This window comes from Abramis brama, assembly GCF_963993115.1.
Source record: "Abramis brama genome assembly, chromosome: 25".
Lineage (NCBI taxonomy): Eukaryota > Metazoa > Chordata > Actinopteri > Cypriniformes > Leuciscidae > Abramis > Abramis brama.
In genome coordinates, this window is record NC_139987.1 from 20786356 (window position 1) to 20803378 (window position 17023).

Consider the following 17023-nt stretch of genomic DNA (forward strand, 5'->3'; position numbering starts at 1 on the left):
CAGTGTCGGTTCGTGAGCCGGAGCCAGTGTCGGTTCGTGAGCCGGAGCCAGTGTCGGTTCGTGAGCCGGAGCCAGTGTCGGTTCCTGAGCCGGAGCCAGTGTCGGTTCCTGAGCCGGAGCCAGTGTCTGTTCCTGAGCCGGAGCCAGTGTCTGTTCCTGAGCCGGAGCCAGTGTCTGTTCCTGAGCCGGAGCCAGTGTCTGTTCCTGAGCCGGAGCCAGTGTCTGTTCCTGAGCCGGAGCCAGTGTCTGTTCCTGAGCCGGAGCCAGTGTCTGTTCCTGAGCCGGAGCCAGTGTCTGTTCCTGAGCCGGAGCCAGTGTCTGTTCCTGGGCCGGAGCCAGTGTCTGTTCCTGGGCCGGAGCCAGTGTCTGTTCCTGGGCCGGAGCCAGTGTCTGTTCCTGGGCCGGAGCCAGTGTCTGTTCCTGGGCCGGAGCCAGTGTCTGTTCCTGGGCCGGAGCCAGTGTCTGTTCCTGGGCCGGAGCCAGTGTCTGTTCCTGGGCCGGAGCCAGTGTCTGTTCCTGGGCCGGAGCCAGTGTCTGTTCCTGGGCCGGAGCCAGTGTCTGTTCCTGGGCCGGAGCCAGTGTCTGTTCCTGGGCCGGAGCCAGTGTCTGTTCCTGGGCCGGAGCCAGTGTCTGTTCCTGGGCCGGAGCCAGTGTCTGTTCCTGGGCCGGAGCCAGTGTCTGTTCCTGGGCCGGAGCCAGTGTCTGTTCCTGGGCCGGAGCCAGTGTCTGTTCCTGGGCCGGAGCCAGTGTCTGTTCCTGGGCCGGAGCCAGTGTCTGTTCCTGGGCCGGAGCCAGTGTCTGTTCCTGGGCCGGAGCCAGTGTCTGTTCCTGGGCCGGAGCCAGTGTCTGTTCCTGGGCCGGAGCCAGTGTCTGTTCCTGGGCCGGAGCCAGTGTCTGTTCCTGGGCCGGAGCCAGTGTCTGTTCCTGGGCCGGAGCCAGTGTCTGTTCCTGGGCCGGAGCCAGTGTCTGTTCCTGGGCCGGAGCCAGTGTCTGTTCCTGGGCCGGAGCCAGTGTCTGTTCCTGGGCCGGAGCCAGTGTCTGTTCCTGGGCCGGAGCCAGTGTCTGTTCCTGGGCCGGAGCCAGTGTCTGTTCCTGGGCCGGAGCCAGTGTCTGTTCCTGGGCCGGAGCCAGTGTCTGTTCCTGGGCCGGAGCCAGTGTCTGTTCCTGGGCCGGAGCCAGTGTCTGTTCCTGGGCCGGAGCCAGTGTCTGTTCCTGGGCCGGAGCCAGTGTCTGTTCCTGGGCCGGAGCCAGTGTCTGTTCCTGGGCCGGAGCCAGTGTCTGTTCCTGGGCCGGTGAGGTCGGTGCCTGAGCCGCTGGTGCCAGTTCCAGTGCCTGAGCCGCTGGTGCCAGTTCCAGTGCCTGAGCCGCTGGTGCCAGTTCCAGTGCCTGAGCCGCTGGTGCCAGTTCCAGTGCCTGAGCCGCTGGTGCCAGTTCCTGGGCCTGAGCCCTGGCCGCCCGAGGGGTCGTCTCCGCCGTGGCCGCCCGAGGGGTCGTCTCCGCCGTGGCCGCCCGAGGGAGAGTCTCCGCCCTGGCCGCCCGAGGGAGAGTCTCCGCCCTGGCCGCCCGAGGGAGAGTCTCCGCCCTGGCCGCCCGAGGGAGAGTCTCCGCCCTGGCCGCCCGAGGGAGAGTCTCCGCCCTGGCCGCCCGAGGGAGAGTCTCCGCCCTGGCCGCCCGAGGGAGAGTCTCCGCCCTGGCCGCCCGAGGGAGAGTCTCCGCCCTGGCCGCCCGAGGGAGAGTCTCCGCCCTGGCCGCCCGAGGGAGAGTCTCCGCCCTGGCCGCCCGAGGGAGAGTCTCCGCCCTGGCCGCCCGAGGGACCCTCTGCTCCGTCCTGGCCGCCCGAGGGACCCTCTGCTCCGTCCTGGCCGCCCGATGGACCCTCTGCTCCGTCCTGGCCGCCCGATGGACCCTCTGCTCCGTCCTGGCCGCCCGATGGACCCTCTGCTCCGCCCTGGCCGCCCGATGGACTGTCGTCCCCGTCCCTGTTCCCCTCCATGGACCTGACCCCCCCATCCCTCCCCCTGATCCTCCACCGTTCCACCTCCCGCCTGGACTCTTGTTTTGTTTGTTTCTATGTCTTGGAGCGTCTGGTAGCCGCTCCGTAGAAGGGGGGTCATGTCACAGTGTCTGGTTTATGTTCCTTGGGTCACCACTAGATGTCCTCCTTCCTCACGGTGTCCAGCACACTCTTGCACTACATTCCCCATGATCCTTGTCTGTTCATTGCACTCAGCTGTCCCTCATCACTGATTATTGCACTCAGCCTGTTTCCCATTATCATTGTCGTTTCCCTGTGTATAAATACCCTGCCTGTTTTGTGTTTGTTACGGATTCCTTGTTTTTCATCACGCCACTTGTGAGGTCTGTTCCACTTGTTGTTCCTGTTTATTGTTTTATGTTTTTGGACTGCTTTTTGTATTTTTGACCCTTGCCTGGACTAGTTTCTGATTACGGATTTTCCTATTAAAATTCCATTTTGCATTATTGGATCTTCCTGTGTTTCCCTGAGTGTGGATCGTGACAGTAAATGGATGCCCTCATGTTCACCTTGAATGCCCAATACAGTATAGTTCACCTGGCTTAGTTTTTTATGTGATGTTATGTAAGGAAGTAGGATCAGCAGGTCTAAAACATATTCTTAAATTTGTAACCCTACAAAGGCCACGTACATACTGCAGCTAAATTCAGCTGTCAGTTCACCTTTTAGTGCTTCATCCTGTTCTGTACACACACAGTTTAGTAATTTAAGGTAGTGACAACTGCATTTACAAAAGTTTTACAAAAACTGAACATCCAGTGACATACAACGAGAGATATGAGAGACGGCAGACGAGATATTCTGTTTACAGCATGGTAATTAGCATTGTTTGCTGGCTTTGACCACTCAAGGGTGAACATGTGGTTTTGAATCATTTTAGTCTCCATGTGGCTGAGGCTTAGACTGTAGCTGTTGAAGACCAAGAAATGTCTACAATCTTTGCAGAAAATTTGCAGAAATTATAATGAAGGGATTTTTGCAGGATGGGAATGTGCCATTTTTATCACTACATGGCTTTCTTCTACAAAGAAAAACACACTTGTTGTGTGTTTTCACTGTATTAGACATATTTTACAGTTTTTTTCTATATTCTTGAACAATATATCTTGTCAGATCTGTAACATATTTTATCGTTTAGCCCAATTGCTGCCATATTAGCCTTCTACAAGAACTTCCATGGGTGAAAAGGTGAAATGTTTTCTGATTCAAAAAAGGGGGAGGGGAGGGGTGGCTGAATGTACCCCTCATCCCAAAAAAGGATTTATTTACTCCAGTGTGTGTCATATGTCAAAGTAAGATATTAAAAGTCTAAAAATAAATTATTCTAATACACATGCACTTTGAGATGGAAGCTGTGACCTATATATTTTGAAGCAATAAAGGTTTCAAGAATCAAAATATATCAGGCTGCCCATGTATAGATTCTGCTTAGTGTGCATGATCAACTTCTATAAAAGCCAAGAGCGTAGACCAGAAGAGATGCAGAGAAGACCTTAGAAGTTCCATCAAGTGGTAAGAGCCTGTGTTGACTGTGAGTGACTGAAAGGAATTTAACATCATCACTTATGCGTCTGTACTCAAAGTAATTGTGTTTTTATTTATATTAATACATTTTAATAAATTGATTTTATTTATTTATTTTTTAAATCCAAGGGTAGTGAACATTTCATCTGGTCTCAAGGACAAAAGGCAAGTGAGTTTATGATTCACTGTGTGGATTAGGATAGAGGAAAACAGTTGTTATAGTCTGTATTATAGATGAAAACTGGTGAAGCATGCTGTTTTTAAAAACCTGTAATTTATTTACAAAGAAATGTGTTCAAAATGTATTAGTAAGATGAATTTAAGGAAGGGGTCCCATTGACCCTTTATTTTTTGTGCCAAATATACCACCTATTGTATTCACTTTTATTGTGTTGTATTGTATTCTGTTTTTCTTCTTCCACTTTTGAGTCTATGAGAGCCCATAGAACCTCTTGTGGGAAAGTTATATAAATTTGGCCCAAATGCAGAGGACATTTGACACATTTCTGTGCAGACTCAGTCTGAGGAAACAGAAAAAGAAGCGGGAAAGGGTCAATTGATGATGCTATAATAGAGCAAAACATGAAATTGGTTCAAACTACAGAACTGATGGTCTGATTAAATTCAAACTTGGGATGCAGTGTTGCTATCATAATCCATCATGAGATTTGCATAAATATAAATCATTAGAAAAGTGAATATAATGAAACCAAATCTGTCACAGAAAATCACAGAAAGAGACCACAAGTGAGACTCATAGTTGGCAGTGAAAATCTCTGTATTGTTCTGAAACTTCATATATGCCATAATTCATATTGTACTGTATGTGCCATCCCCTGACACCATCATTTCACCAGAAAGACATATTCAGTCGACATTTTTGCCATTAATGGGCCCCTTACCTGCTTCTTGATTTCTATCTAAATGTTTATCTAGTATTGTTTTATGTGTCTGTATTCATGTGTAAGCCTACACTTAGGAATATGCCTCTTTCCTAACACAATTCATGTGTTTTATATTTTATGTGTCTTGCCTTTGTTGAATATTTATGAAATTTGTAATGGATAAGTCTCTCTTTAGTAAGCCGCCACCATGAGTACAGACGCGGAGATGGCCGCTTATGGCAAAGCTGCCATTTACCTTCGTAAGCCTGAGAGGGAGAGAATGGAGGCTCAGGCCAAACCGTTTGATGCCAAGGCTGCCTGCTATGTGGCTGATGTCAAAGAGTTGTACCTCAAGGGAACAATCAAGAGCAAAGATGGTAACAAAGTCACAGTTGTTTTGCTTGACACTCAGGAGGTAAATTTGAATTTCCATTTCATGTAGATACTCATTAAATTACTTATTACATTGTTTTCTTTTATATCTAATATCTAATTTATCAAATTTATAGGAGAGAGTTGCTAAGGAAGAAGATGTCTACCCAATGAATCCTCCCAAGTATGACAAGATTGAGGACATGGCCATGATGACCCATCTCAATGAAGCCTCTGTGCTGTATAACCTCAAAGAGCGTTATGCTGCATGGATGATCTACGTAAGTTCTGAAATGACATATAAAGCATTTAAGTTAATTTTTTTCTGTGTTGTTGCAACCTGACCACGTCTCTGCTCATTTCAGACCTACTCTGGACTCTTCTGCGCAACTGTGAACCCCTACAAGTGGCTCCCAGTGTATGATGCAGAAGTGGTGTCTGCCTACAGAGGCAAAAAGCGTATGGAGGCCCCACCCCACATCTTCTCTGTCTCTGACAACGCATATCAGTTCATGCAGTGTGGTAAGACATTATGGAATTGAATGCTATAGAATTCATTAAGATGAATTTGATGTTGCTGTTAATATAAGAAATATTTACCGGATATTTTACAAATTTCAATCAACAGACAGAGAAAACCAGTCTGTCCTGATTACGTAAGTATTTTATTTTAATTTCAGACCATATAACATAGATGGAAAATTTTTGGAGATATTTACAAAATAGAATTTAAGACTGAACAAAGATTGAATATACATTGAAAAGTCTACATGTCTTTCAATCTTCTGTCTTCTAATCTCTTATAAACCAGCGGAGAATCTGGTGCTGGAAAGACTGTGAACACCAAACGTGTCATCCAGTACTTTGCCACAGTTGCAGTGTCAGGTGTCAAGAAAGAGGCCAGTAAAATAAAGGTACGAGATACAAAACTATGTCATATATATTATTTTAAAAAATGATGATTTACACTCATCTCACAAACTATACGATATGTGAATTTGTGAAATGCCTATAAATTGTGTTTAGTCATGAAATAGAAAAACAATTGAAAATAAACAAAAACCCTTCAAACATCACAGGGCTCTCTTGAGGACCAGATCATTGCTGCCAACCCTCTGCTTGAGTCTTATGGTAATGCCAAGACTGTGAGAAATGACAACTCCTCTCGTTTTGTAAGTTAACCACTGTTTATTTACAGTACAGATGGTCAGTTGTGTTAAATTTTACTGTACAGAGTTTTCTATAAAGAGATTATAATTATTATGTATGTATTATGCTATTATGATTTAAACAGGGTAAATTCATCAGAATTCACTTCGGCACCACTGGAAAACTGGCTAGTGCTGACATTGAGACATGTAGGTGGACACGATTTCATTGATCCATCCTGAACAGTTGTCTTTGTCTGTCACTCTTCAGATGATTGTGACTCAAGTACATTTTCTCAACAGATCTGCTGGAGAAGTCTAGAGTGTCATTCCAGCTTCCAGATGAGAGAGGCTACCACATCTTCTTCCAGATGATGACCAACCATAAGCCTGAGATTGTTGGTAGGTGCACATATTTCATTCATTCAATGTTTCAGATAATATTGTAAGATGCTCTTTCATTAATGCTGTGTATTTTACAGAAATGTGCCTCATCACCACCAACCCCTATGACTTCCCCATGTGCAGTCAGGGTCAGATCACAGTGGCCAGCATTGATGATAAAGCTGAGCTGGATGCTACTGATGTGAGTCATTGCTATTTAAATATTGACATTCTATTTAAATATGGCAAATCATATATTTTATTATTCTCTGTAATTTACAGGAAGCTATTGACATTCTTGGTTTCACAAATGAGGAGAAAATGGGCATCTACAAGTTCACTGGAGCTGTGCTTCATCATGGTAACATGAAGTTCAAGCAGAAGCAGCGTGAGGAGCAGGCTGAGCCTGATGGCAATGAGGGTGAGACTTGTGTAATCCTGGGCTTTAAAATAGTAACCATTGCACTGACTTTGCTGATAACAGAAACTGTGTATAAAATGTTTAGTGTAAATATAAACTAGAAGTTGCGTGCATATCAATAAATCTAAAAATAAAAAGGAAAGTACCTAGTGCCTGATTTATTATAATTTTACACTACAGACTCTATAGAGCAAAGATAATTTATTTTAAAATGTATTTAACAGAGGCTGACAAAATCGCCTATCTTCTGGGTTTGAACTCTGCTGAAATGCTGAAGGGTTTGTGCTACCCCAGAGTCAAGGTCGGAAATGAGTATGTGACCAAAGGCCAGACCGTGGCACAGGTATAGTAACATTTCCAGCATGCCATGTGTTTAAACCTCAAATTATGGCTAATTATTGCAGAAGCAGAATGAAATATCCACTCTATTCTACTTACAGGTGTACAACTCTGTTAGCGCCTTGGCCAAATCTATCTATGAGAGGATGTTCTTGTGGATGGTCATTCGTATCAACCAGATGTTGGACACAAAACAACAAAGAAATTTCTACATTGGTGTGCTGGATATTGCTGGCTTTGAGATCTTTGATGTAAGAATGATTCTTTTATCTCTTTTTATGTCAAAATGAATGATATTCAGAAGGTAGTAAATGTTTCTGTCATTTTTTGTCCTCCAGTACAACAGCATGGAGCAGCTGTGTATCAACTTCACTAATGAGAAACTGCAACAGTTTTTCAACCACACCATGTTTGTGCTGGAGCAAGAGGAGTACAAGAAGGAGGGCATTGTTTGGGATTTCATTGACTTCGGCATGGACTTGGCTTCTTGCATTGAGCTCATTGAGAAGGTTATCAATGGTTTATGAATTTATTAATTTCCATTGATCCTATTCTCAAAATCTCCAATTTTTGACAATAAACAACATTCTTTTATAAACAGCCCATGGGTATCTTCTCCATCCTTGAAGAGGAGTGCATGTTCCCCAAGGCTTCAGACGCTTCCTTCAAGAACAAGTTATACGATCAGCATCTTGGCAAGAACAAAGCTTTCGAGAAACCAAAGCCTGCCAAAGGCAAGGCTGAAGCCCACTTCTCCCTGGTTCACTACGCTGGAACTGTGGACTACAATGTCACTGGCTGGCTGGACAAGAACAAGGATCCACTGAATGATTCTGTTCTGCTGCTGTACCAGAAGTCTTCTGTCAAACTGCTGGCTACTCTCTACCCACCTGTTGTTGAGGGTAAAGAAAAAAATCTATTTAACAAAACTTTGATTCAGTTTTGAACTAACTTTCTTGTTTTTGCATTTATACATGTTCCTTTGTATTTTTATCTCAATAGATAATACTAAAAAGGGAGGCAAGAAGAAGGGTGGCTCCATGCAGACTGTGTCCTCCCAGTTCAGGGTATGTATAGAGATGACATCACAGCAATATTGCATTATTTTAGAAAAAAAAGAAAATAAAGAAATACAAAGCATGCCAAACTTTTTCTATTCTCCACAGGAGAACTTGGGCAAACTCATGACCAACTTGAGGGCCACTCACCCTCACTTTGTGCGTTGCTTGATTCCCAATGAGTCCAAGACTCCAGGTAAAGTATATATAAAAAAAAAAAAAAAAAAAAACGTACAAATATTTTGGTTCTCAATATATATGATGAAGTTAATTTACCAAGTTCATGGTGTAAACTGTTCGTTTTAGGTCTCATGCAGAACTTCCTGGTTATCCACCAGCTGAGGTGTAACGGTGTTCTGGAGGGTATCAGAATCTGCACAAAGGGCTTCCCCAGCAGAATCCAATATGGTGACTTTAAGCAGAGGTAAATGGGACCACATGAAAACAACATTTCCTAGGAGGCTCCTAATTAAAAGATATGAAGTATTTTGATAAATTTTCCACAGATACAAGGTGCTGAATGCCGGTGTTATCCCAGAGGGACAGTTTATGGATAACAAGAAGGCCAGTGAGAAACTCCTGGGATCCATCGACGTTAATCATGACGACTACAGATTTGGACATACAAAGGTTCATTATTTAGTTTTACAAATTTCAAAGATTCAGTGATCATGGTCATTTAGCTTATACAGGTTAAATCAATATATTTTGATTTACTGTTTTACATAAATTCAGGTGTTCTTCAAAGCTGGTCTTCTGGGTGTTCTTGAGGAGATGCGTGATGAGAAACTGGCTGCTCTGGTCACAATGACTCAGGCTCTCTGCCGTGGCTACGTGATGAGGAGGGAGTATGTGAAAATGACGGAGAGGAGGTGATTATTGTCATGAGTAAATATGACATCAATGATAACTGCAAACTTAATAATGATTATGCCATTCAATGATGAATTATTCACAGGGAGTCGATTTACACCATCCAATACAACATCCGTTCATTCATGAATGTCAAACACTGGCCATGGATGAAGGTTTATTACAAGATTAAGCCTCTGCTTCAGAGTGCAGAGACTGAGAAGGAGCTGGCAAACATGAAAGAGGACTATACAAAATGCAAAGAGGCTTTGGTTAAGGCTGAAGCCAAAAAGAAGGAGCTTGAAGAGAAGATGGTATCACTGTTGCAAGAGAAAAATGATCTGCAGCTGCAAGTAGCATCTGTGAGTATATTTTATAATGAACTGAATTTTGGCTACATTAAAAATAAGCAAGGTTGTTTCCAATGTAATAGCAATCTATTTTACTAACAGGAATCTGAGGGTCTCTCAGATGCTGAGGAGAGGTGTGAGGGTCTGATTAAAAGCAAAATCCAACTTGAAGCTAAACTCAAGGAGACAACTGAGAGACTGGAGGATGAGGAAGAAATCAGTGCTGAACTGACAGCCAAGAAGAGGAAACTGGAGGATGAGTGCTCTGAGCTGAAGAAAGACATTGATGACCTGGAGCTCACCTTGGCTAAAGTGGAGAAGGAGAAACATGCCACTGAGAATAAGGTTAGAGATTGAATTGGTTTAACATTAAATTTAATCTCTATTTTATATATTGATATAGAATACGAATTGTAATATTTAAGTTTACTTGGAACAAAAAATCCTACAGGTCAAGAACTTGACAGAGGAAATGGCCGCTCAGGATGAGAGCATTGCCAAGCTTACGAAGGAGAAGAAAGCCCTCCAAGAGTCACATCAGCAGACACTGGATGATCTTCAGGCCGAGGAGGACAAAGTCAACACCCTGACCAAAGCCAAGACAAAGCTTGAGCAGCAAGTTGATGATGTGAGTTGATTATGTAAATTAATTATATTAATTCATCAAATCAACTGTTTTCTGCTGTGAACATATTTTATATATCATTGCCCTGTAGCTTGAGGGTTCCCTTGAACAAGAGAAGAAGCTCCGCATGGACCTGGAGAGAACCAAGAGAAAGCTTGAAGGAGACCTGAAATTATCCCAAGAGTCCGTCATGGACCTGGAGAATGAGAAGCAGCAATCTGATGAGAAAATAAAAAAGTAATTAAAGCAGGAAATCTTTGAAAACATTGAACATTTTTATTGTTGTGTTATGTTTTTTTTTTACAAGTACTTATTGTTGAACAGGAAAGACTTTGAAACAGGTCAGCTGCTCAGCAAGATTGAAGATGAACAATCTCTAGGTGCTCAACTCCAGAAGAAAATCAAGGAGCTTCAGGTATTTAGAGATTTTTTTTCGAACATTACATCATTATGATCAAATACAGATAACCAAAAATCGAATGAACTACTTTCCACCATAGGCCCGCATTGAGGAACTTGAGGAAGAGATCGAGGCTGAGCGCGCTGCTCGTGCCAAGATTGAGAAGCAGAGAGCTGATCTCTCCAGGGAACTTGAGGAGATCAGTGAGAGGCTTGAGGAGGCTGGAGGAGCCACTTCTGCTCAGATCGAGATGAATAAGAAGCGTGAAGCTGAATTCCAGAAGCTGCGTCGTGATCTTGAAGAGTCCACCCTCCAGCATGAAGCTACTGCTGGTGCCCTCCGCAAGAAGCAGGCAGACAGTGTGGCCGAGCTGGGAGAGCAAATCGACAACCTGCAGCGTGTCAAGCAGAAGCTTGAGAAAGAGAAGAGTGAATTCAAAATGGAGATTGATGATCTTTCCAGCAACATGGAAGCTGTTGCCAAAGCAAAGGTTGGGAAATATTCTAAAGAATATATGTGACCCATGCTGGCAAAATGTGTCGGAATACGCATGTGCTAATTACGAGCTACAGCCAAATGTAAATTTTGGTCGAATTTCATTTTCATTCACAAAAATTGGTTCATTAAGCCCTCTTCTAGCGATCCCAATGCTCCAAATAGTAATTAAACATCTAAAATGATCTTTATTTTTACGTTTTCTGAGAGGTGTACCTTCCTAAATCTTTCCTTTGTTCTAATAATCCATGAAAAATTGCCATTTTTCTTTACTCGCTTCTCAACGACTGGTGCTTCCCCTCAGCACAAGTTTTAATATTCATAGCGAATTCTCGATGGCTTAAGTCTGAACCAATGAAATATGATTTTTAAACTCATGCTGATGTAAACAAAATGATCTTACTTGCACTGACTGACAGATCAACACAAAGCACAAAGACGCCTCTCAGACAGCACGCAATCCTAATATACACATGTCCACAGAATTGCAGTATTTCAAAATATCTGTCTTGGCGAATATTCACGTAAACCTTATCTGTTATGCCTTAAGTGAACGTTTGGTTAACTGTTGGGGAAAAACATCAGCTATGTAACATTATATTAGATATGTGCACTACAGTAGGTCTCAATAGACAGGCTGCTGTCTCATTAATGTTAATCAAACAATTGTGGTATCATGGAAAAAAATGTAATATATATTTTTCCTATAGATATTTGGTTTTGATTTGGTGTGTGCCAAATTTGGTGGTATTACCATGGATTTTAAGGTATGGTTGCTGGGTGATTTTGTTTTGGATCCTTCAGAATAACTAGGTTTTTCTCAAAATATACTTTTGACTATTGACTTCAAATAGGTGTAGCGCAATCCTTTTTTGTCTGATTCCAATAAATCATACATCATCATACAGTACATGAAGGTTTTTTGATAAGAATAAAAGTAAATAACAATAACTCATTTTTGAAAATGTGCTCATTGTGACTCATTTTGCCAGCACGGGTCACATACAACAAGTCTTGAAGTTCTTTCAAATATCTAATGACTTTTGTATTTGCAGGGCAATCTTGAGAAGATGTGCCGCACACTTGAGGACCAACTTAGTGAAATTAAGTCCAAGAATGACGAGAACGTTCGTCAGTTAAATGATCTCAGTACTCAAAGTGCAAGATTTCAAACTGAAAATGGTAACTCATGAACAAATTCATATTATATCAAAAGTAATTAATGTCAATAATTAACAATAATTATAAAAATTTCTGACTGTAACACTGATACAATCTTACATCCATTTGTTTTTAAATAAACTGATAGAGACATAGAAAAGTCTGACACAGTGTATCTAAATCTATACAGGTGAGTTTGGCCGTCAGCTGGAGGAGAAGGAGGCTCTGGTTTCTCAGCTCACCAGAGGCAAACAAGCTTCCACTCAGCAAATTGAGGAGCTTAAGAGGCATATTGAAGAGGAGGTTAAGGTAGTACAGCATAATCAATTCATGCACATACTTGTCAATTACTTTACTGTAGAGACAATAATACAATAATATTATGCGACTTTGTCCCTTAGGCTAAGAACGCACTGGCCCATGCTGTGCAATCAGCCCGTCATGACTGTGACCTGCTCCGTGAGCAGTTTGAGGAAGAGCAGGAGGCAAAGGCTGAGCTGCAGCGGGGAATGTCAAAGGCCAACAGTGAGGTTGCTCAGTGGAGAACCAAATATGAAACTGATGCCATCCAGCGCACTGAGGAGCTTGAAGAGTCCAAGTATGTATATTACTGTATAATATTCCTAACTCTCACAGCTATTTTATAGATTAGAATTAAAAATAATGTGTATTACTTAACAGGAAGAAGCTGGCTCAGCGTCTGCAAGAGGCAGAGGAACAAGTTGAGGCCGTAAACTCCAAATGTGCATCTCTGGAGAAGACCAAACAGAGACTCCAGGGTGAGGTGGAGGACCTCATGATCGATGTGGAGAGAGCCAATGGTTTGGCTGCCAACCTTGACAAGAAGCAGAAGAACTTCGACAAGGTAAACAGTTTTAGTCATATCATATTCTCTTTGTAAAGTATTGCTGGAATGGGCTTTGTTCAACATTTTTTAAACAAACTCTATCCTAAAATATCTCCACCAAAGGTCCTGGCAGAATGGAAGCAGAAATATGAGGAAGGTCAGGCCGAGCTGGAAGGTGCCCAGAAAGAGGCTCGTTCACTCAGCACTGAACTGTTCAAGATGAAGAACTCCTATGAGGAGAGTCTGGATCATCTGGAGACCCTCAAGAGAGAGAACAAGAATCTGCAGCGTAAGAATGAAACCGTTAAATTAGAAAAAAAAACTTTTTTCACCCAAATTGTTCACCCAAAATGAAAATTATTTTACTAATTACTGACCCTCATGTCGTTCCAAACTCGTGAAACTTTTGTTCATCTTCCGAACACAAATTAAGATCTTTTTGATGAAATCTGAGAGCTCAATTCATATGGATTAGTTTGATGATCTCTTTATAACCTTTTTGAAGTGTCAAAGAATCAATTATGTAGCTGTCTATGGAGGGACAGAAAACTTTCAAATTTCATCAAAATTTGCGTTCCAAAGATAAACGAAAGTCTTACGGGTTTGTAATGACACGAGGGTGAGTAATTAATTAATGATAACATTTTCAGTTTTGGGTGAACTATCCCTTTAAATGTTCTAATTATCAGTGAACATTAAAAAGTAAGCACATATGATTAATGCATGTGCATTATGACACATATTATATGTTTTTCTCTCTATAGAGGAAATTTCAGATCTGACAGAGCAGTTAGGTGAGACTGGTAAGAGCATCCATGAGCTGGAAAAGGCCAAGAAGACAGTGGAGACTGAGAAGTCAGAGATTCAGACGGCCTTGGAAGAGGCTGAAGTGAGTATCTGGAGATCAATATGGAATTCTTGCTAGAACCATCATACTGAGTTGTTGTATTCATCAACACACTGTGTGTATTTTCATTCTTATATTTAAATGTTGTTTTATTTTTCATAGGGTACACTGGAGCATGAGGAGTCCAAGATTCTTCGTGTCCAGCTTGAGCTAAACCAGATCAAGGGAGAGATTGACAGGAAGCTTGCAGAGAAGGATGAGGAGATGGAGCAGATCAAGAGGAACAGCCAGAGAGTCATTGAATCCATGCAGGGCACTCTGGACTCTGAAGTCAGGAGCAGGAATGATGCCCTGAGAATCAAGAAGAAGATGGAGGGAGACCTTAATGAGATGGAGATTCAGCTGAGCCACTCCAATCGCCAGGCTGCTGAGGCCCAGAAACAGCTCAGGAACGTTCAGGGACAACTTAAGGTATGCATAGGAATTTTTCTTTTTGACTTTGGGATGCATTCATATTTTTTTTTAAATAATCTAACATATGGTAAGTACAGCCTAGCAGAAATCACATCGAAAGCTCATTCTAAAGCTATTGTTATGTTCAGGATGCCCAACTGCACCTTGATGATGCCCAGAGAGGACAGGAAGACATGAAGGAGCAGGTGGCCATGGTGGAGCGCAGAAACACTCTGATGCAGGCTGAGATTGAGGAGCTGAGAGCTGCTCTGGAGCAGACAGAGAGAGGCCGCAAAGTGGCTGAACAAGAGCTGGTGGATATCAGTGAGCGTGTTGGGCTGCTGCACTCTCAGGTAAGGGCATATTGTTTCCCTGAAATTAAGGGAATTGAGAGCATCATTCAAAATGTTCAAACTGTTGCTTTCCATTTTGTAGAACACAAGTCTCCTGAACACCAAGAAGAAGCTTGAGGCTGACCTTATTCATGTCCAGAGTGAAGTTGATGACACTGTACAGGAAGCCAGAAATGCAGAGGAGAAGGCCAAGAAGGCCATTACTGATGTGAGAAACAGTAGCTGCCAAATGTTGCATAAGACGCTTACATACATTTTACATAAAACATGTGGATCTAATGACTTTCTGTATTAATGCAAAAGGCTGCAATGATGGCAGAAGAGCTGAAGAAGGAGCAGGACACCAGTTCTCACCTTGAGAGGATGAAGAAGAATCTGGAGGTCACAGTGAAGGACCTGCAGCACCGTCTGGATGAGGCTGAGAATCTGGCCATGAAAGGAGGAAAGAAACAACTCCAGAAGTTGGAGTCCAGAGTAAGCCTCTTTATAGTTATGATATGGGCAAGGTGAAGTATGTTATATTATGATTTGTTTGAATAAAAATAATATGTTCTTTAGGTCCGTGAGCTTGAGACTGAAGTTGAAGCTGAGCAGAGACGTGGAGCTGATGCTGTTAAAGGTGTCCGCAAATATGAGAGGAGAGTGAAAGAGCTCACTTATCAGGTATGACCATATTCCTCACAAGTTTGTTCAGACAAAAGAGTCTGTATAATAGTGTATGCACTGACAATGCCTATTTTTAGTAAAGGATCAATGCTTAATTTTGTAAATGTGTATTTTTTGAAGACTGACGAGGACAAGAAGAACATCAGCAGACTCCAGGATTTGGTTGACAAACTGCAGCTGAAGGTCAAAGTCTACAAGAGGCAGTCTGAAGAGGCGGTATGTAAAATCTAATAGAACATTTTGACACTGTAATTATTTATATTGGAATGCGAATTTGATGAAATGTGATACATGAACCATATTAAAAAAAAACCTTTAGGAGGAGCAAGGCAACACTCACCTGTCCAAGTTGAGGAAGGTGCAGCATGAGCTTGAGGAGGCTGAGGAGCGTGCTGACATTTCTGAGTCTCAGGTCAACAAGCTCAGACTAAAGAGCCGTGATTCCGGAAAGGTTAGACTAAGTAGATTAGTTTTTTGCATTATTTATTCAACTTGTTTATCCAAATATATGAACTACCTCTTAGAAGTAGTAGTGGAACTATAGTAATTGCATTTTGCTGATGTTACATATCCTGTATGACATTTGCACATCTGTATTCTCTTCATTATGTAAAGTGAAGAACATTTTTGTTAATAAGACTAATGTTTAACTCTTCCTTCTTTCCCAGGCCAAAGAAGAATGAATCTTTAACACTTGAAAGGAGCATTAAAGTCATATAATATGAATGTTTAATGTAAAAGTACCTTTCTTAATAAAACTTTTTATTTCAGCAAATAATTAGCCTTTGTGTGATTTTCAACAAGATACACTAGTACAACACTAATATCGGATATATATGATTACATTAAACCTTATTATTCACATCACAAGTGTGCTGAGTATCAAGAGTGTCTTGAAACCAAATTTGAACTTTTAAAGGTTCCATAAAAGTTCAAAAGGTTTCATAAAATTGAATTCTCATGTTTACTGAATGCATTTGCTCAAACATTTCAGTTTCCACCCTGGACTGATGTTATTGACTATTGCAATATTCTGTGAACTAGCCTTCCAGTTAGCACAATTAAGCCTCTACAGATGATCCAGAGATCTAAAAAGTAAATATAATACCTGGAAAAAGCTATCTGTAACCTATCTCATTTCTCATTTTCATTAAATTATATTATATTATAATATAATATATATTTATATATATACATTTATTATAATTATTATATTTAATATAATATAATTTAATTAATTTATAATATAATGCATGCATTTATAATATAATACCCTATAATGAGCAAGCAACCAGGTGTTTTTCTGAAATACAAAAATATGAGTGAATGACACGTGTGGAGTACTATGATGTATCACACAACGCTCCCACACCAAGCACTGAATGAGCCAGAGATGGCTCAGTCACATCCAGTCTATAATATCTCGCAAATGTTTGCGGTGATGCCCAGCTGGCCAGCTCCAAATGTCCTAAATAGACACCTCTGAACAGTGCCCAAGAGGAAACCATTTCTGGAGTGAGCTCGAAGCCCTGATAAATATTGTAAATTTTTGCGTCTTTGTAACACATTACAATCACGTTTACTACTCAGTGAGAGAGTGGTAAAACGAAATGGGTCCCCCCTTATAATTGTCAGCACAAGAGACGAAGAGCGGACTGCTCTTTCGTAACAAACTCATCCTCTGCACGTAAGTGCGGGCACAGATAGTTTAACCGCTCTTCTTCTGATGTAGAAAAAGGTGTGCTTCTGATGTCTCATTGACTTTAGGAACAAACTCCGGATTAGTTTTCAGTGTAACTTTCGATCCAC

The 17023-nt window shown here is 42.0% G+C and overlaps 1 protein-coding gene across 1 annotated transcript in view; it reads left to right on the forward strand.

Annotated features, from left to right (window-relative positions):
- Positions 1-3470: 3470 nt before the first annotated feature.
- Positions 3471-17023, forward strand: part of LOC311076903 (uncharacterized protein) — a 31792-nt gene continuing 18239 nt past the window's right edge. Inside the window, 41 exon segments of the mRNA XM_084105417.1 lie at positions 3471-3547; positions 3689-3728; positions 4644-4858; positions 4953-5096; positions 5181-5337; positions 5444-5471; positions 5627-5729; positions 5895-5987; positions 6110-6173; positions 6267-6365; positions 6446-6549; positions 6630-6768; positions 6993-7111; positions 7209-7358; positions 7446-7616; positions 7709-8009; positions 8110-8174; positions 8274-8361; positions 8472-8589; positions 8672-8795; positions 8901-9037; positions 9124-9379; positions 9470-9712; positions 9819-9995; positions 10084-10229; positions 10317-10407; positions 10493-10882; positions 11943-12069; positions 12239-12357; positions 12450-12646; positions 12730-12913; positions 13019-13184; positions 13660-13784; positions 13905-14213; positions 14345-14548; positions 14631-14756; positions 14852-15022; positions 15107-15214; positions 15218-15430; positions 15534-15665; positions 15883-15895. Coding sequence (XP_083961543.1) covers positions 4652-4858; positions 4953-5096; positions 5181-5337; positions 5444-5471; positions 5627-5729; positions 5895-5987; positions 6110-6173; positions 6267-6365; positions 6446-6549; positions 6630-6768; positions 6993-7111; positions 7209-7358; positions 7446-7616; positions 7709-8009; positions 8110-8174; positions 8274-8361; positions 8472-8589; positions 8672-8795; positions 8901-9037; positions 9124-9379; positions 9470-9712; positions 9819-9995; positions 10084-10229; positions 10317-10407; positions 10493-10882; positions 11943-12069; positions 12239-12357; positions 12450-12646; positions 12730-12913; positions 13019-13184; positions 13660-13784; positions 13905-14213; positions 14345-14548; positions 14631-14756; positions 14852-15022; positions 15107-15214; positions 15218-15430; positions 15534-15665; positions 15883-15895 — 5908 coding nt within the window. The 5' untranslated portion in view covers positions 3471-3547; positions 3689-3728; positions 4644-4651.